Genomic DNA, 22422 nt, shown 5'->3' with positions numbered 1-22422 from the left:
TAATTGCTTTGTGTGATAGTCATGTCAATTTATTTATATATTCCAAATTAATTCGAATGCTAATATGATTATTATGATCATTATTGTAATTATTGTAACTAAAAATCACGTGTATGACTGAGCGGTACCAGCAAAACAGAAAATCCAACCTCGTTTTTTTAAATGATTATCACTGTCAATGGTGAATATTATATACAGTATTGTAGTGAGATGCGAATAACAAGGCTCTCTATTATATATACACACGTCGTTAATGAATTCACATACTGGTATTTAAAAGAATAATTGATGTTCGATTAGGCCCTACAACGTGACAGTGTGACGACGTTTGCAAGAGGATCTGACGGCAAGGGTTTAGAAACTTTGAGTGTACCACACAAAAAATGATAGCTCAACAGCAAGATGATACATACGTTTTGGTAAGTCATAATATTCTCAGAAACAGTTGCAATATAATTCTTTTTTTATTTCATTTAAAATAAAGATTACCCGTATGTAAGAAACTATTATTATACAAAATAGATAATTAGAAAAGTTGATATTCGGATAGTGAAAGCGCAAGGATAATCAATGGTTCATCATAACATTACTGTTAATTTTAATAGCCAACTAAAATTATTATGTTTAGATTCTGCTTTTTTTCAAAATCTACAAAAGGGGTTTCCTCTATATGTTTTTTTTTGCCAATAACAATCTCTGTGTTCAGATAAATACAGTACCGCAATTGGAACACACAGATTGCTAAATTATTATAATTCCAATAATACTAAATCACAATGTTATCTTGTCTATTTTAGTGAATCAGGATTCATCTAACCAAAAGTGTATTTTGAAGTGTATTTATTTAGGATCTACTACATTTCCTTGTTTATGGATTTTATGGATAGATTATTTCAATTAATCGTCAACACTGGATTAATACAAAACTTAAACAACACATGCGTTCAGCTTCTTGCAATATGATGCATATACGTAATTGCCTTTTGAGGAAGTTCACGTCGTCGTGAAAATGTGTAGCATACCAAGATAGAAACACTGTTACAAAATAAACATTATTTATATTTCCATTACCAAATATTGACGATGGAAGATTCTGATTCTGAAAAAACTCCTATTTTGCCGCCTTATGACTACTCAGCGTCGGCAACAAACATTAGTCTAAAGCAATATGAAACACGACCAGTGGAACCTCCTCCACCTTATACAAATCGAGTCGTCGTAGCCCAACCTTTTCCATCGTCTTATCATAGTGATTCCCGGACTGTTAGCCCTTCTATCCCAGAAGATGAAGAAAACAACTGTTGCTGTTGCGAGTGCCAGAAGGATGTTGGATGGTTTGGATTTCTGGGTCTTTCGGTCGTCTGTGCTGCTTGTGTATTTTGTCAGCTATGATCAACCTCATGATACATTGTTTTAATACCTAACTAGATTTGAAAGTTCCAACTAAGCTGAATAATATCGCTTTTAATATAACTGATGAAATAAAATAAGATATGATAATATGCTTCTTTCCAAGAATATTGTATTTAGTCTTAGAACTGTCACTTAATGTATCCTATAAGATCCATTAAGAACACATCCCCATTTTTATGGCATGCAGATGATTTATGAGGCCAAACCAACGACACTTGAGGAGAAAAAAGTGGTTATTTAAAATGTTATGATCCAAGAATCAATTGTTGGATTGGTTAAAAAATACACATGCTCTAAACATGGCAATTAAATTGGTAATCTTTGATTTAGGAAAATTAATTGGTTCTTTAATATAACGTTAATTATTTTACAAAGTAAAGATTTATCTTACAAAATCCAAGATGAGAACTATTTAACATTGAAACTAATTCCGTCGAGTATAGATATATAAAAATAGGCCTATGCATGACGAATAAAAAAACAAGGTTTGCGATACAGCTTCTTCACTTATGGGGTTCATGATACATGATTATAGCATGATCATACCAATCCTCAGTATACCACGAGGATTGTGTGATTAATAAACAAATAAATTATATTTTAGAAAAGGGATTGTGAGACTGTGTTTCAATTTTGTAAAATATCATAGATAATATATCACGTTAACAATGAACTACATTTTAATGTTTTAACAATTCTACATTCCCTGAATTAACGTAGACCTACATAGACATTTGATCCTAAAACATGATTGACTATTACATTTATTTGATCATCATTTGAAACCTCTTTATCATCGTTTAAAAGTCACATTTTAGTACTCGAGACTATTTTTGTTTTCATTCATTCATTCATACAAATTTATTCAGTTATTTGACAATAACTGGGGCCCACACTAGAAGCAATAGCTTGTCTCATGAGGGCCCATACAATATAAATATAAGTATGCAAAATACATAAAAAGAAATACTGTATAAAACAATGAACAAAAAAATAAGTGAAAAAACGAAAGAGATAAAATATTGAGCATAACAAAGTAAGTTGTTCTGATGAACAGTCTCAATTTATAACGGTGCAACTGTACCGTTTTGCTGCAACACAAATTCTCTTCTCCGCTTTTCTTCTGCTTTTCCAAACAAACACCCCTTTTCAGACTGTATCCATCCCGTATGGCAACACGTGAAATTGCAATGGTTTTTCGCGCCGCGGCTCTAGCCAGCTATGTCCCAGGAGGACACATTCATTAATAAGCTGTTTCATAGCGGTAGCTTTAGTATCTAAGGCTGACAGTTTTGTGAATTTGGAAACTCCACTATAATTTATAGGTAGCTGCTGGACCCAAAAAACGTCTGGGAGAAGAGAGTCTATATGAAAGCCTTTGCTGATAATACAGTATTATTGAGATGTAGACGGAAATCTGTAAAATCTTGTTCAATAAATAATAACTTCGTTTTTGCTGTCAACCAGGCCGGTATTATAATAAGTCACTGTCAAACAATCATTCGATAATGGTCAAAACTTTATTTTGGCTCTGTCAACATAAAGGGAGGTATTTACAATGACTTTCTTTTGACTGTCAATCTAGGCCAATGTTATAATAATACGCCGTCAGATATTAAATCATTGAAACAGTCCTGGTAAATTTTTTTTTGGTTATCAGATGCCGTAGGGAGGCCCAATCAATTATCGTCAGAAGGTGAACAATCAGTCTAGGTAGCAGCAGCAGATTATTAGTATAGGAACGCCTGCTCCATTAATTAATCCAGAAAAAGGTTTGTACATTATCTATTTGTTTATTAGCCTTCTCCTAACACAATTATATTTTCTTTAAAAAAAGGTTTTATAAGTGGTTTCAACATTTATGATAGTAATGTCACAGTTCTGTGTCTGGACGCAAGTTCATAGACCTACTAGTTATATTATTCATATTAACTGATACTTACTCTTCATTTACCGTAAAGTTCAGTTTTAATGAAATATATAATATAAATTGGCTTCGTAACAATTAATTAGTGTTGAAAAGGTTAGTTTTTTGGTGATAGGTGAAAATGACACGTAACTTCGTAATCAATTTATTTTTTTTTGTATAAAGGCCCAATTACACTATGACGATAACGACGGACGATAAATATATAGCATGCATTTTTTTTACATAAACCAAAAGAAATTAGAAAGGTTTTCGTTCTAGACCTATAGGATAATCATTTATGCTGTCTTTGATAAAATAATGTTTTTCAAATTCCAATCAAATGACGTCATGATAAATAAAAACAATAAAATCGCTGTATTGTCACGATATTATTGGTCTTACTAATCATGACGTCATTTGATTGGACGTGTGAAAATATAATTTTCATCAAAGGAATTGTTTATATTTCTTTTGGTTTATGTATTAAAAATGCACATTTGTCTATTTATCGTCGATCGTTATCGTCCTAGTGTATGGGCCTTATGCTGTAAATGTTCAATTAATTGATCATTCCGATTTTATTAGTTAAGTTGGACTCTTGCACAGTTGCTGTCTAATCGTTGTTGTGTAATATCATTTCGAACCATATTAAAATCATAAAGAGATTCATATTCCTTAACATGTGGCTGTGCATGGAAGTCCGGTCTACAAAAACTCGGGCCCGGGATCATTGTTATTGGGCCTGAAAGTGTTGGTGAATTCATAATTATACTTAATATTATATTAATACCACGCCGAGAATGTTAAAGGGTCGTTATCCGATCGAGTTAAAGAACAATACCATGAAAGCCCCAGTGGTCTAATGGTTAGGGCAACTGCATATCAAGCAGACGGTCCGAGTTCGAGTCTCGGTTGGGGCGACTTTTTCTCATTCTCCCAGATTTCCTCATCTTTATCGTTTCAAAAATTAATTAAATAATTGTCAGTGTATCACCGGGCGGTTTGGAATTTATTTCTATGCCTGTTGTGTTTATATATATATATATATAATTATATTATTATACAATTGAAAGCAAAACCCGTTGAATCTCAAATCATTAGGACTAGAAATTTGGCTTATCAATCAAATAAATACTTTCGTTCAAAATGAAACTCCAACCTCTCTAATCAAAAGATTGAACTCGAAAACGGACCGTTTTTTTGAATTGGGTATGTTGAAACATTTCAATATTCATTAAAAAAAGTACATTAATTGTGGTATTGATCAGTGGCTATAGAGGCGTAAAGACCCTCGGTCAATATCATGTAAAATGCACTGTGGAAGGGTCATTATTAAGACTGCAAAATTGGGCTTATCAACAAATAAACACTTTCGTTCAAAATGTAAAATCAAGGCTGAAAAATTGGGCTTATCAACAACAAAATATTTTATTATTAGACGCGATAACATCAAGGATAATCAGTATAATTATTAATATAGCCACTGTTACTAGTTTTATTCTACATGCTAAAGTAAATAAAAATCCACTAGAAAACAAACAAGTCTGAATGTTTTATGCTTATTAGCCATGTTATGTTTGTTACTGTAGGCATATGATTGTTTGCAATGTCCACATATTATTTCCGTGGGCATATCCATAGTGTATCACTCACAAAAAAGACGTGTGAGGTTCTTTCTTTAGATTTTGAAGAATGATTTGTGTTACAGGTTGACACATGAGTCAAATGCTCAAGATATCGGCTAACGCCATGGGACCCTTGGCTTATCAATGAATAATAAATACAGTACTACTTTCGTTCAATTGAAATCGGAATCTGACCGTTTCATTAAATTGGGTGTGATTAGGCCTAAACATATAATAATTTATTAAAAAGGTACAATAAAAACAAATGCATCAGAGGCGTAAAGAACCCACGGTCAATATCATGTAAAATTTATATGGTATAAGCACTGTGGAAGGGGTCATTATTATTAAACTGGAAATTCGGCTTATCAACAAATAAATACTTTCGTTTAAAATGTAAAATAAGAATGCACAATTGGGCTTATCAACAAATAAAATACTTTTTTTTCAAAATGTAAAATTAAGATTGGAAAATTGGGCTTATAAACAAATAAATACTTTTTTTCAAAATGTAAGAAAACATTTTTTAAATATAATCCTTAAGCTCTGGCTATACTATCAAACTAAATATGATGTGCCCATATTATATAGACATGACGATGTCCACTACGATATTCGGGCATATCACTACCATATTTGGGCACATCACACTTTTTTTGTTAAACTAGTTGGGACAGTGTAGACACAGAACTATGTGATCGAAACATAAGTCGGAATTGGACTGACGCGATTGATTTAATTGGGTATTTTTATTAATGTAATGATTCATTAAAAACTATAATACCGATAAGCGTTTGGTATTGATCAATGGTGCAAAAAACCCTGAGAAATAATGGTATAACGCGATTTGGTGATAGCTTAGCAATAATACAACCCATATACTATTATTATAAATACCTATTACAAATCCATTCATATAACTTTTCATCGCGAACCGAAAATGTATAAATGTTATTCTACAGACAGTAATTATATATTCAAAAGCCATATTATTATTATTATCAATACCTAAATGCGATAGTAATAACCACATAAACATAAATTATTCCCAATACAGTACAAGTTTGTGCGTTTAATTAATTCTAGAAAGAAACGACTGTGCTGACAGGCCATAATGACATAAATCACAAGTAAAGTCCCAATTGTTCACTTGCGTTTTGATTGGCCGACCTATTATATTAAATTAATGAAGACTGTTCTTACAACTGTCCAGTCAAAAAGTTACGCGGCGTTTTTTGTAAGAAATATTTCTTGTCTATTCTGCATCCAACCAGGACATAATTATTGTATCATTCATTCCTGTTTGATATCACTGAAATACCGTAATGTATAATTTTTGTATTGATTTCTATTTTTAATTTGTATTCAATTTATTGTCACTTATCGATATTCTGTACACAGTTATAGAAGTTTAATGATGTCATATCCGACTTATCTTCTTGTAGAAATAATTATAACTCTAGGTCACATTATAATTTTACGCTTTTACAACGTTATTCGATCAATGATTTCTTAATCAATATTCAAACGCAAGGCAGAATTTGTTATACTCTATTCAAGTGTACGTAGTACGGGATAATGAAATTGACAAGGCTCACTAAATCGACGGTTGTTACATGAAAAGGCAGGAAGCTAGTGCTTGCTACATAATCAATTGATGTAGTAATATATAGATGAAGAGAGTGGATGGTAGTCAATACTATTATATGCCCAGCATGTAGATTCTAATCTAGGCCTTGACTGAATGGAGTAGCTGATATTATATCGTTCAGTAAACACTGCAGGTAGGTATTATAATACTGATGCAAATTTAGTTTTTCCACTTTAAATACAAAAGGAATTCCTTCTGTTTCTAGTTTGTATTTCCGCCGTGTAAGTTATAAATGGCAACTAGGTAAGATAAAAATATAATTTAATTAGTTTGACTTTTTCTGTCTTTACCTTTATAGAAAAAGCTCTAAGTCTACATTTCGATTTCCGCACGGGAAGGGTTCACAGATGTAGACCCACTTGTTGAAATTAATTAGGCCTACAATCACATAATAGAATATCCTACAAAATGTCATTTTGAGGTACATAATACCGTTTATTTGCTATGGTTAAATAAATAGTTAAGAATAAAAATTAATTTAGTATGGCTATCTATACGATACTGTGGTCTCATTCCAATAATTATCTACAGACAGAAAATTAAGTTGTGACATTTAGGCATATGACTTTGTTGATATGCGCAGTAGAAATGAATGATTTGACATCGTTACCACTCGTATTTAGTGTGTAACACAGAAAGATGCAATTTAAATTATTTTAGGGCTAGTTTGTGATGATGGAAGCATTGTTACGCACGTTATACAAATGTAGCAAACTAAGAGATAGTTTTGCAGAAATATATATATATATATATATATAAATATAAATATTTTATTTTCAGTGCAGATACAATTCTACAAGAGACGAATAATGGCTCTGAAACCGATGGTAATGATGCCTATTATACATATTATCAAGCAAAATGACATAACGCTATATATTGAAAATAGACCAGAGCAGCCCTAAAGTAAAAATGGAAAATAAACAATCAGACATTAATTATGATGAAAATGAAAAGAAAGACCCAGTAAAAAATATTTGTAATGAAAATGATAACTTTACTCAGAAGAAAGAAGAAAATAACCAACTGCCGATTACAATTCTTCCAAGAAGCGTTTCACGGAATACTGTTTGCGTCATTGATGACGAGAGACGCGTTAGACAGGAACCAAACGACTATCGAGGAAGAATTCACCGTGTTCCGATTATCGCAGCTATTTGTGACTTTTGCATGTGTTCACCCCGAGAAGGTGTAGTGGAGTAAATCTATTTGGAATCTCAAGGTACTAATACGTTTTAGTGACAACCGAGAACAACATTCTTAGATCCAGTATCGTTTGGCGAAACATTATAATTATGTTGAGTTGAGTTTAATGCAATACAGAAATAATAAAGAATAATATGATAATATACATTCACTAGACATAAACAATGAGTAAGCAATTATTGTTTTGTTTTGGTACAATAAAAATCTATAGTGAAGACGTACGAGAAATAGATTCTAAATGGATTCATTCCAGGGAAGAGTAAAATTAGCTGAAATTTCGAAATATTGCAGTTATTTCAAAATTCTGGTTAGATTTGTTTACCATAATAGTAAAGCAAGTCATAATGAAACAATCAGAGTATCACGTAACACGTTCCTACTTCCAATTTAGTCACCGTAGATTAGTCATTGAATATAAAACCAATGAAACATTGATTTGGATATGACTTTGATAAAGTACAATATACATTATATTACTGGTTTCGTATTGTTTATTTTATAGCTCAGTAATCATCTTTTCACATGCAACACATGACGAACATTTAAAAAAATGATAAAACATTGAATCTAGTACAAGATATCTAGTTGAAACAAGAAACACATGATGATGATGCATGTTCATTAATGAATATGAACAAAGATCTGTTGGTGTATAACATTTTAACAAAATTATTAAATACTCTCTACTTTCAATAATTACAAATATTTGAACTTATTTATTTTTAAAAAGTCAGAACTTTGAGCAGAAGATGTTTTCTATTTGTATTTTACTGAACAAACAAACTATAAAACAAAAAAACACCAATATCATATTCAACATATTCAGTTCCAAAGAATAATCGATAATATTATTATACGGAAAAGGTTAAAGACTTATATGTCAAACAGTATATAAATAGAGTTAGTGTACATACTGGAAACAGGAAACAATAGTACGGTAGGCAGCACAACGGATAATGTACAGTACATAATATTTTATTCACGAAAAATAGGGCATGTAAACTAGGCCTATGCATTGCTGGTTACAAACGCCAACGCGGAATTTGGGTCTGCTGCAAATGTGATAAACAACGTTATTTATACATCTTAAAACTATTGTATCTTATGATCTTAGGGAGGATTTCTTCATATATATTGAAAAAATATTAAGTTTGCTTTAATACACTCATGAGGGGCTCCAGTTTGCAATCTATAATTATTGGTAATTAACATCAGTTAATGTTCGAAGCAACAGCAGTGTTTTGGCCATGTAACTATCACAAATACCGATTTTAATATCCATTTTTGGAAACCATAGAAACCGGTGACGCGCAGTCACAACATGTTTAACAAAAGCTTATCGATCAATAATAGTGACTATAGAATTGTATTATAATGATATGAACTATTATTATCGGAGTACGTCAGGCGAATTAGATTTCTTCTTTTTGAATATTAATAGAATACAAAATAAAGATCCTGCTGTTACGAATGTTGCTAACTCTAACACATTGGTGCTAAGTGCAGGATTTAATGCGTGAAATTGGCCGAGACATGAACGCCTTCTACACATGATTTCAAATCCATGTATTTTGACGGTTTCCTGAATTATTAAAGTAACAAGGTAAGAAACGATTGTGAGTAAGGAGGTTGGATTGATATTATATAACCAAAACATCATTTATAATCTATTTAATTGCTTTTTATACAGTTGCAGGCTGATTTAAAGGAAATGAACCATCAAGGAAACCCACAACCGCAACTACCACCACCTCCACCACAGCAACTACCGCCACCTCCACCATACGAATACGCCACTGCACCCCCGGTTTTGCAACAGGCTCCTGCTTATTCGGCTCAATATCCTTTCGGAAATTACACATCGGGGATGACGGCAGCCTATCCACAACATCAACAACATCCTCCCAATCATGGATATAAGCCGGTACATGGACGTTCTCTTCCAGGACAAGTAAACTACAGCGTTCACACACATAATCGGAGGCCAAATCAGAGAGTTGTCGTCGTGGACAGTCGACGACGACGTCAGGAGACGGACCCTTATGAAGCTGCGTGTATGGGTGCACTATGCGCCGCCTGTATATGTTGCCTAGTTTCTGATTTTGACTGAATGGTTTACGATCCACCTCAATATTCAAACATTTTGATTGAGATGTAATCAGTATAGACTCCAGGATTACACTTAACAAAACAACATTAAAGCACTGCACATATCGAGCTAGTATGAAAAGGTTCAAATCAAGAGATTAAATTAATACTTTGTAATACAGACACTTTATATTCAAAGTACCTGAATTGTATCATGAACACATAAGAACAGAAATGATATCGAGCACAGAAAGCTAGAAGTTCTCTCTTTCAGTTAATATATATATAGTTATGTCATTATATAGCTGGACAAATTTCTGTTATGTCGTTAAAATTTATCAATTTTTATTTTTGTAGGCATGTGTAATTATTTCATACAGATAGACGATTTGTTATTAACAATATTGACTATTTTAATAAATAGTTTGGTTCAATTATTTTGTTATTAATATAAGAGGGACACGTTGATCTTGCCTCATGAAACAGATTACATCTGGATTCCACAAAAAAATAACATATGTTTTTAATAATGTATTTTTTAAATAACAAGTTTCCATTCTAACAATACTCGTGACTGTGACCACAAAAAAAACAACAAAAACAAATTGAAAACTAATTATTAATTTAATATGTAAACCTTTAATTTCATTTTTTTTAACGAATTGGAGAAATATTGTTGTTTATTAGTCATAGCTAATAATAAGTAACTAATGTAGTGCATGACCTTGCAAGAAATTCTTTACGTGGTATGGATGTATGGTATAATACACCATAAGGTGTATTCCTACTGACAAAAGGTGCTGTTAAAGGAAGCAATATTATAACTCGATATACCTAGGCTTATACGTATTGAAAACCAAATTGCAACCACTTATAGAGGTAGGTATATTGTACTTACATATCATTATTAGTTGATTTAGAGTCTATGTATTGTAATGTACTTTTGATTAATGATCTAGGACGTTTCATTTAAACAGTATATAATCTTTCTTCTCCAAACCAAGATGTATAGGAAAGGAGTATACGCTAAAGAGTAGAATCTGTTAAAAAGAGATTCAAGGCGTAGGAAAGTTTAGTTAACAATAAGAAGTATCATTTAGGAAGTATCAGGCCTAATAAATTCCAGCTTTCTAACTGTAAAAAGGAAAACTTCGAAAATAATAAGAAGGAACGTGTTTTAAACATGGATGTAAACATTTAAACCCCACTCACACACATATATATATATGGTGTTGAATGAATATTTTGAGCCGCTATACAAAAGAAACTGATTCTTTCATAATGCTCTCAGAACTATATAATACTATATGTCCCTGTGTGTTGATCATACCCTTATTATGACAGGCCTCTAAACCGTATTGGAATATAGGCCTACAATAAACAATTATAATGCATATAAAACCTACCAGTAAAAGTTGCTCATATTTCGTTATTGATGTAATTTATTAATTTGCATATTGTTTTGTAGAATTTCATACATGAAAATGATATGTTTAATATACGAATACGTATATTTACCGTACACTAAAAATGTTACGTTTGTTTTACATGTTTGGAGACTCTAAGTCACATTGTGTAAATGGTCGTAAAGATTGTGTCCACGTGACACAATCGAAAATGGAGAAATTAAATATAATAGACAAAATCTATAAAACTCATAAAATAGCATAAAACGATTCAATATTCCAATAATATATGATGAATTTTTTATTTCAACAAATGGTCCATCCAGCCGAAACTGATCATTAGGGACCCTCACAGAAATACATCATGACAAGACATAAACATGTAACAATAAAAATTAAATTAAAATAAATATAATTAGCATGTACTAGATAACATTATATATCATACATCTTTTTTACTCGATATAACTATTTCATAGGACGTAATACCCGATATTTTTATAAACACGTTTTAAATTAACAGGAAAGTGTACTAACCTAAACAAGAAATGTTTTCACCGATGTATGGCGCCACAGATGACTTCGAAGTTGATGACGTCATCGTCGAAGACGAGATAATTGTAGATCAGCCGTTTTCAAGTGGTGGCGTTATCGTTGTAGAGGAAGACGATGACTTCTACGGAGTAGATTATTGTGACTTTTGCCCATGTGGATGTTTTGGTGCTTTATGTGGTATTTTAACATGCTGCTTTTTGTGTGAATAAGCTGAAATCAGATTGATGAACATAATAAAAGTGGTTTTAAAGCAAATGATCAAAAATGTTTATACAAATGTTCTTAATTATACCTTCTTTGGTGGTACTGGTACTATGTATTCGGCAAGTTATGCAATTTTTAGTAGAAATTGCAAGCATCAGTGAGTCATGCCCTCCACTTTTTATTCAGATTCTGCTCAAGTTGATTTTAAACAAGACTACATAATTATTAGGGTCTATAATAAAACAAAATATTATATAAAAATTGATACTAATAATGCTTGGGCTACATAATGTCTTTTCTAAGCCTTAAAGAGATAATGGTAACAAAAACAATCTTTGTTGTTTGTGTTTATATGAATAAGCATACATTGTGCTACACAACAGCAATAACATGAGTAGGCCTACCGGTATATTTTTTAATACAAATACATTTATACGATAATATGTAGAATTATGTATGATGTTTTTCTTAAATTATCTGAATTATATTCTTTGGTATTGGCAACTTGGTTTTCAGTTTGTTCTTTAAAATACCCGTCTAGACCCGAGTATACAGTAACTAAATTAATTTAGATAGTTGTAAAGTAACTAACCATAATACAACTAAAACAAAGCCATAGAGAACCTACAATGAAACAAATACATTCTTTTTTTAATTATTAGATCATCGATGTTATGTAATCAATTATAATAGTATTGGATATGTTGTTTGGAAAGAGCAAATTGAGTAATTGTATAAAAAAAATGGCTGTCAAAAAAGAAAGAAAGGTTTTATAACAAAGATAATGATGGCCATCGATAACAAATCATTAAACTAAACATGTGTTTAATGAAAGTCTATCCGAAAGCACACACAAAAAAAAAGAAGAAAAAGAAAATGGTGCCTTTATGTGAAAGAAAACATAAAACTCGGAACTAGATTTGTGTGAGAGTCATATAACTCGCTATATACATTAGTAATGATGACTTTAACATGGTCAACACTTTTTTCATTATCAAAAATTGTTTCCCCTATTTCTGTTGCTTTTGTTTTTTTAAGAACGATAAACTCATATTTGAGTCAATTAACATCTCTTTGCTAATTTTATGGTTTGATTCAATTTAATGAATATGGATATTTATTAACATATTGCATTATTATAAGGCTTCTTGTTCTAATGATTGGACAATTGTCTGCATGTGACCCAGTCTATGGATTATTTTAAAAGTGCTGGGTACCACTCTTTATGAAATCGCATATATATTTATAGACTAAATTGTTGATGTTCAGTGCTCATCCATTTCTATATGCTACTTCGTTACAATCTTACTCGTCTCTGATCGTTCCATCACTTGAAATGCCTTCGTATAAGCTCTACTACTTTGCTGCTCGTGGCGTAGGCGAAACGTCTCGCTTATTGTTTGCGGCTGCTGAGAAGGAATACGAAGACTTCAGAATAGTGCCTCCACAATGGCCAACACTCAAACCAAGTAAATTCTTTTCTTCTGTTTTTATAATCCAGTCAATATATGAATTGATGAAACAACTATTTTATTTTCCGATCAGTACAAAAGATCTAGTTAAACAATAACAAATATAACATGTTAAAACAATTTCATCTGGTTTCGTAGTAACATACACCAACTGATGAAGTCTAGCTGACAGCTTGACGAAACTGTCTTGATACGTCAGTTATTTTACTGGTTTAAAGCATGATTGTTATTAACAAATACACTTTTTTTAAACAATAGAAATGCCCTTTGGACAGCTTCCCGTTTTAGAGGTTGATGGTGAGCAGATTCCTCAATCACGTGCTGTAGAAAACTATCTTGCTCGTGAATTTGGTAAGTAAAGTAACGATTAAGAGCTCCGCTCTGGACGCTATTCCAGTTACTAATCTATGTATGTTACTTTAGTTATTTATCATTTTGATTTCATAGTCTTAAGTTGTAATGTCAGTATTGAGTAATTTGTATTTCTGATCATGAAGGTTGTCCAAATCGCAGTCATTATAAACATATATTTCTATACCCAAGAAAACAAAAAGAAACATTCACAAACATTTTGTGAATGTTCCATAAAAATTCATTCGTTTTCTACTTTTAAAGTGGTATTATTTTACGAAGCCAATGCTAACAATATTCTAAATTTGTTTACCTTGTATCAGTAGACAGTTACTACAAAGAATAGTCTTTGATAACAAACACGATAAAATTAGTATTTGCTGGTTGATATTTACTGTTTCTGGACTAAATGATGCTTTAACGAGATTTACGTTACACGTTACACAGAGCAAATGCTACCATCAAATAAGATAATTCAGTTTTAAATATGCATACAGTACAAGCGTATAGTATATATATATATATATATATATATATATATATATATATATAAATTCTTTAATAATGAACTTATTTTAATGAAACCTCTCGATGAAAGACTATACACATACTAAATACTATACTAAATAAATAATTGATAAAACAAGTCAAAATTGTTCAATATTTCTGTCGCAACTTTGGATTCTTTACATCTTGGCGCCCTCTTGTTTTTATCTTTGATTAACCGCAATTGATGTTTTTTTTGTTTGTTTATTTACCACAATCTGTGTTTTTTTTATATAAATAAAATAAATGTTGTATTAATCCTGCAGCTAAATATATCTGATAACTGTTACTTACAACTGTAAAACTATTTTAAACAGGTTTATACGGTTCTAACAAGCAGGAGAAGGCAACAATCGATGTAGTTTGTGAAGTAGCTCGTGAATTAAAAATGCATCTTAGTTTGATATTTTATGCTAAAGAAGACCCAAAGGAACGGGTAAGAGTGATGTTCATAAGTATTAGTTATACAGTTGTTTGTCTGTATGATTTGGAAGCGATATAAGACATTTTAAATTCATTTCGAAAAAAAAAAAGAAGCAATTAAGATAATGATATGAGTGTGAAATAGTCAACTTTGTGGTTAATAATTGTCATTTTAAAAATCAACAAATACCGTTTGTGTTTAATGCATTATCGTCATTATCAATAAAGATGTGTTTCACAATGTTGGTATGATTGTGCCAGATATGATAATGTTCTTTTCCACTCTAGACGAAACAATCTTATAGTATTATACCGGAATGAGAGAAACTGTAAAAATTAATAATATGACATCTACATTTTTGTTTGTTTATTGTAGCAAAGACTGGTGGGTGAGTTAAAGGACAAGATAGCTCCAACAATAATGACCAATCTTACGAAGTATCTCAACAAAAATACAGAGGGACACGGTTGGTTTGTAGGAAATTCGGTAAGAAATAGTTTTCATCTATTTTACGGTGATTATTAAGTATCATTTTACGAAACTCTTTAAAGTGTTGGTTTAGTTCAAGGCACTTTTAATTCTCCTTTACATATTTCTAATAACTGAACAAATTCATTGATTATCAATTTATGGTAATGTGAAATTTTAGAGGAAATACTGTCCTTAGTTTACAATAAAAGTAAACTATTTAAAAGACCCATTTGTCTCGAGCGCGTTCTTCATATTGATTTAAATTTAAATTTTCACAAAATCAAACAAGAATTAAATTTTGACGAAGACTTTAATTACAACCAGTATCTGCAACGCCAACATACGGCAGAAATAAGGCGTATTATTTTTCATAATTAGTTAGATGAGCACTGATCGATACTTATCGTCAATAAGTATTGATATTTGCGGGGATGTTCATGGTTCTTGCTTGATTTGATCGTTGTTATAATTCTGGTATTAAATTCATTTATGGGAATCCAATGTTAATTGAGATCAATATTAAGTTGTTATAAATAATATAATATTATATATAAATAATATAACTAGCTATATACAGATCAAGACTCTAACAGAAATGCCACAAATAAGAATATAAACTCATTGAATAAATATTAAATCTTTCTGTATTATTTATTCATTTAAAGATATCTTATGCCGACATTGTTGTCTACGCACACGTGGAGAAGATAGTAGACAACATTGGTGAGGATGCCTTTAAAGATTACCCAGCATTGAAGGCCAACTTTAAGAGAGTGGCTTCAAATAAAGGAATTGCGAATTGGCTTGAAAATCGACCAGTAACTCCATTCTAAATCAACATATTAATGTACCAATAAGGTACTGGTGTCTTCTTCCTTTTCTGGTATCCTGTCTGGTTGCAGACGTTGATGACCGTTCTCCAGAGTTCCCTGTTTGAATGAAATTGTTGCTGGAGAGCTGAGTGTTATTGATTGCAGAAATTATGTCAGAATATAATGGCTGTATTAAATAATTTATAGCAAATTTACAACCCATATTACTAGCCAAACATTATATTGTTACTCTATATACTACGTTTTATTATTTTTTTCTCGTCTCTCAGCATCTTAATTAACTTTTATGTCTAAACATGTTGGTACATTAATATTTTAATGTATCGGATTATTCTTTCGAACTGTTGAAAACGATAAAACAATAAAATTGAGATAACAATGAATACAAAAAGTTCGTCTGAATTATTATAGTGAGCAATATAAATGTCCATCATCAATATATCAAGGACGCTCGATATTGTGTGTTTGTGACAACTATTGTTATACACAAACGGTAACTGTTCAAACTCTCTGATACTGTATATAAAACAGATGTTAACATGAAATTGAACTGGTTTAATTTTTTTTTTTACTCAAACATTTTAATTCATTGTGCGCTTGTGTTGTCGATTGTGGATCTGACAACATTGAATTATATTATATATATTATATCACATACATGTGCTTTTCAGAGCAGATAAGCCCCTTTTACCTTCAATAAAAGTTTGAGATAGATAAACGATCTTTGAAAAATTAGAAAAATGCAGTAGGTACATGAAACAAAATAATATTTCTATAATTACAATTATTTTCTCTATGCCTTACAACAACATTATTGCTCAACACTTTCCCGATTAGCAAATAATAATTCCTAAAATACGTTAAAACGAATATAGTTACATTTTCGTCATCTTGATGTACTGGTAGGCCTAGCCTTACTACTATTAAGATAAATGTGCTGGTATACACACTCTTCAAATGGATAAAAGCTGATCTTTCTACGTTAATATTAGCTCTTAAATAATACAGTCCACGTACTTTTTTCCTTAGGATTTGACTACAAATTTAAAATAAAACAATGTCATTTACATGGCTGCAGTCGCGTGCTCAAGTTAGTGTTTACCGACCATCCGATCAACCGACCGACCGACCGACCAACCGCCGACATAGTGAGCTGTACAGTCGAGTTGTTGCACGCACGCGACTAATACGTGGATCTATAATAGCATTTAGAATATAAGCATGGTATTTATCACAACAATGATTTTTCTGTTTTTGGAGAAATCCATAAAATTAATGCAGGATAGAATAACATGGCGAATCTACTGAAATATATAATATAACATGTATCGTAAATACTACAGTACATTTAACCAGGTCCGTACATATAGATTATCTATATTCAAACAGTTTGATGACATAGACTGTAAAATGTCAAGAAAGTGAATTGGTTTGCTTGTGCCAATATTTACCAAACTTGCGATAGTTTGGTTTGTCATGCAAGCTTTCACTAGCTTTTTTGATTTCAACGAGCAAGTAACTGCAGCCCTGTTGTAAACAGAATTAGGTGTATCTTAATATCATCATGTCTGAATACACATTGGTTTACTTTAACGGCAGAGGAAGAGCAGAGACAGCGAGAATTCTCTTTGAAGTTGCTGGTGTTAAGTATGTTGATAAGAGAATCCCGCGAGAGAATTGGCCTGCAATGAAAGCCGGTAAGATTGATTGTGTTTGAGACTAGGCCTACTGTATAACAAGTTTACCATCTATCCATCTCTGTTCGTTTTGATAGCCTTGAAATAATTAGAAAATATTGCAAATCAAATAAGTCATCGATTAGAATGTTGTTCTTAAGCACTAAACCGAACTCAGTTCAACATAATTTTATATGAATGAGCAAGAAGTTAAGTTGCATTAGTAGGCCTACACTGATATAAGCCTCAAGCGAACCAACTCTAAAAAAACTGTTGAAAACCTTTATTTCAATTGGTCAGTAGAGCACTCATGGAATTTTTGCTAAGTCATGTAAAAGCTACAATGGAAAGACGAACCGCAAACTAGCATACGCAAATGTTTGCAGTATTGATAGACCATCAAAAGCTAACTTTACTCTTAATCATGCCTTATGCAAATATCATTTTAAACTAAACTGCGTTATCATGATTCAACTAACCATATACTTGCATACGTTGTTGTTTAATAATAATAATAATAATAATAATAATAATAATAATAATAATAATAATATTAATAACAACATGATAATGAGCATTTGTTGATGAATAGAAGATATTATATAGAGGGGTAGGTTAAATTTATCCAATTGTATGTTGGTTATTTATTTCGCTCAGTCTAGATGTTTGTTAAAATTTCCAATTTGTATTGCAGATACACCTCTTGGCAAACTCCCATATCTTGAAGCCAAAGGAATGAAACTGCCACAAAGTTCTGCTATCAATCGATTCTTGGCTAATGAATTCGGTAGGTACAATAGTCCTAAGTACAAGATATAATTAATTTCAGCCACATTCTGCCGAGTACAAAATATAAATGTAACTTCCATACGTTTTAGGAATGTTTGGTAAGGACAAGATCGAAAAGGCAACCATCGATGCAATTACTGAATGTTTACGTGATTTAGAAGGTCCTATAATTAAATTTTTCTATGAAAAAGATGAGACTAAAAAGGTAAGTAAATAGGTATAATTTTTTAAACAATGTTTTATTTTCCTAATAATATTATTTCTTATTATTGGTGATAACTAAGTTTGAGTTTATTTCTTATTTCTTTACGTCGCACCATTTGTTGGTCATTTGATTGTTTACAACAATTTCTTTTCGCTGAAATCTTGGCTATGAAATAACACCGTTTTTTTTATTTAGGTGGAACTTAAGAAAGAATTGTGTGATGAGAAGATTCCATTGATTTTGAAGGCAATTGAGAAACAACTGTGTAAAAATAATGAGGGCAATGGTTGGTTTGTTGGCGAGTCGGTAAGTAAACATATCGACAACTGATCATTTTAAAGGTCGGCAAGGAATACTTTGCGAAAAAAAATTATATTCAGTTGCATTAGATATGCTTCATTTACATTGTTTATGGTGTATAACTATTATAAATATCACTATCTACATCCTACAACTCATTTTACTTAAAACTGTATGTTTATTTTTGTAGATTTCATTGGCAGATATTGACTTCTTTTGTTTTATGGATTGGTTAGTGTTTGTCAATCCAGATGTACTAACCGATTTTCATAAGCTGAAGGGCTTGTATGATCGAATCAAGACACACGAACAAATTTCTAAATGGTTAGCTAAGAGACCAGAGACCGAATTCTAAAGTGACGGTTAAAATGTTTTAACCGTCTCCAAACGAGAAACAAAACTTAAATAATAGATTTAAATGTCGAGTATTTTAAAAATGTGTCAATAAAAATAATTATAGAAATATCATTACAAAATGTATCTGTGTAATCATTATAACTGATTATCAAATGAGAATGGTTAGACCTATAGATACAAAGAAAAGGAATTCATTGAAACGATTGCAAAATGATTTAAACTCTTCTTTTTCCTTTGAATAACGACATAAAGCAGAATTCATAATACCAAGCAACAGTTGAACTGAAAGTAAGTTACGTTATCGGCAATCAATGACTGACCTTTTTGATAAATAAATAATATTTTTAGGATCAAATAATAAATAGCTTCATCATTTTCTTGCTTCATTTACACAAATTATCAATCATCAAAACGTTTCAGGTCGATACAAACAATAAGATAAATCAATACAAAACTTGGTTGTGTAGATTATTGTAGCGAGTAAAATAAAATTCTGCCATATTGAGAACGTTAAAATGTATGTACAAACGTATACTTTGTACTGTACATATCTTGATACTTATATCTTTGTTTAAAAAAGGATAAATTGTTTTTCTTGGACAGGTTGGCAAATAGAGGTTTGGCAAATAGAGGTTCGGCAAACTGAACTTTGGTAAACTGAGGTTCGGAAAACTAAGATTCGGTAAACCAGTGTTCAGAAAACTGATGTTCGGCAAACTGGTCAGACTGTCGCAAAGTTGACATAATCGAAATTATTATTTTTATTTATTTATTTCATTTCCCAGCCAACAGTGAACTCATGGTTCACCACTTACAGGAGGGAACACAGACAAAAACATACAATACAAATATTAAACTAAACTACTAACAATGTTACAAAACTTACGGAGGAGATTATTACTAAAAATATCTAACTCAAGGTTTCTTAAAGTAAAAGAATTATAAGTTTGACTTAATTTACTAATAAAACCATTTTTAAAACATTTACTCTACTAAAAGGAATATGGAAAGTAGGATTTCTTCTAAGACGACGACAAGGGACTCTAAGATAACACTTAATAAGTTACAGTCAAATAAAGAAGTAACACATTTATACAAACAAAACAAGATCAAAACAGGTTCTACTGGACTCGAGGATTGGAAATGGAAATGAAAATCAAGATTTTGGTTGTGGCTGATGTAGAGTAAAAAACAATTATGCAGACGCTGAATGCGCATTGACTGAACTAAAGTTGAGAATTGGATGGATAATTGAAAAATAAAGGTGGAATTGGTTTTCCTGTCAAAATGTTTACAATTACGCCACATCAGCCCAAGCAGTCTATTGCACTTGCCAACAAGATAATCAATGTGAAAAGAAAAACAAAAGGAATTATCAATAAAAACACCAACATCTTTTTGCGATTGCACCCTATTAAAGGAATTGTCATTAAATAAATAATTATGAAATAAAATGGTCTTTTTCAAAGTAATAGTTAAGATATTACTGTACTCTATAATAGAAATTAGTAAATAATACGACTTAAATTACCAATTAAGGAGCGAATAGATAAAAATAATATATATATATATATATATATATATATATATATATATATATATATATATATACATACATACATACATACATACATACATACATACATACATACATACATACATACATACATACATACATACATACATACATACATACATACATACATACATACATACATACATACATACATACATACATACATACATACATACATACATACATACATACATACATACATACATACATACATACATACATACATACATACATACATACATACATACATACATACATACATACATACATACATACATACATAATTGTATTCGGAACATGATCTCATAATCGCGTCGAGCATAGCTCATTGGCGAAAGTTCCGTATTTTTTAGTTGTATGAAAAAATGTCTCTGGCGGGATTCGAACCTGCAACAGGGCGAGTATCATACCACTAGACCACAGAGCCATGTATGGTATTATCACAGATTTTCACCCACCAGATACATTCTCTCATACAACATACATACATCTCTCATACATGGCTCTGTGGTCTAGTGGTATGATACTCGCCCTGTAAGCGAGAGGTTGCAGGTTCGAATCCCGCCAGAGACATTTTTTCATACAACTAAAAAATACGGAACTTTCGCCAATGAGCTATGCTCGACGCGATTATGAGATCATGTTCCGAATATGAGTACTGTTTCTATAATTTACAGTATGATTTATATATATATATATATATATGTAGATCATGAAATGCGATACTTACGACTTTTTACACTCTGAAATTAAAAATAATTGATCCACATATTTGTCCATATATAACTGCTTAGTTATTGACTATGGCATACATCAATGTAATATCAATAATAATCATATTGATATGAAAAATCGTTAATTTTATTATAAAACATTATGTTTAGACCTATACATTAACGATGTTTGAAAATACGGTTATTGAATTACACACATACATAATAAGCATACACAACAACCATGCATATTTAAAGTCATCGAAAAACAAAACGCCTCCAAGTAGAAATTCTCTAGTTAAAATGTAATGTATAGAAACAATTAAAAAAGACAAACTATGCAGACTAAAATACAACATTGTGCAAATACTTCTTAGATGAGATGTTATAAAAACTAATTGTGATTAAAAATAACAAATCATCACATTTTAGTAGAATGTGCTGCTAAAATAAACAAATCTGTGTCGAATAAAGATAACTTGTCACATAAAATAAAATCATAATGATGTTATTTATTTTTCGTGCATGCACCACCTCAATTCCACCTTCAATGTCATTCAACATTAGCATATCACATATTTTTATTTATTTTATTTTATTCAAACTCATTCAACAGCGGGAAACCCGCCCCTTACAGAATGGAATAAACTAT

The 22422-nt window shown here is 31.2% G+C and overlaps 1 protein-coding gene, 1 long non-coding RNA gene and 1 other non-coding gene across 3 annotated transcripts; all 3 read left to right on the top strand.

Moving 5' to 3' along the window:
• Positions 1-6223: 6223 nt before the first annotated feature.
• On the top strand, positions 6224-10302 carry LOC140052169 (uncharacterized). The gene is made up of 3 exons (XR_011845589.1): positions 6224-6269; positions 9246-9407; positions 9495-10302. It is a non-coding gene; the product is annotated as an uncharacterized lncRNA (long non-coding RNA).
• A 2901-nt stretch (positions 10303-13203) lies between these two features.
• LOC140052528 (glutathione S-transferase 1-like) lies at positions 13204-19744 on the top strand. The gene is made up of 10 exons (XM_072098137.1): positions 13204-13526; positions 13788-13880; positions 14744-14862; positions 15226-15336; positions 15987-16151; positions 17701-17851; positions 18525-18617; positions 18709-18824; positions 19020-19130; positions 19315-19744. The coding sequence occupies exons 1-10, from the start codon at positions 13319-13321 to the stop codon at positions 19477-19479; spliced, it is 1332 nt and encodes a 443-aa protein (XP_071954238.1). The 5' UTR covers positions 13204-13318; the 3' UTR covers positions 19480-19744.
• A 1814-nt stretch (positions 19745-21558) lies between these two features.
• Trnat-ugu (transfer RNA threonine (anticodon UGU)) lies at positions 21559-21630 on the top strand. Its single transcript has one exon. It is a non-coding gene; the product is annotated as a tRNA-Thr (tRNA).
• Positions 21631-22422: the final 792 nt, after the last annotated feature.

The sequence above is a fragment of the Antedon mediterranea genome, chromosome 6, assembly GCF_964355755.1.
Source record: "Antedon mediterranea chromosome 6, ecAntMedi1.1, whole genome shotgun sequence".
NCBI classification, from domain to species: domain Eukaryota; kingdom Metazoa; phylum Echinodermata; class Crinoidea; order Comatulida; family Antedonidae; genus Antedon; species Antedon mediterranea.
Note: the sequence above shows the minus strand (reverse complement) of the source record. Positions and strands in the feature narration are given on the sequence as shown.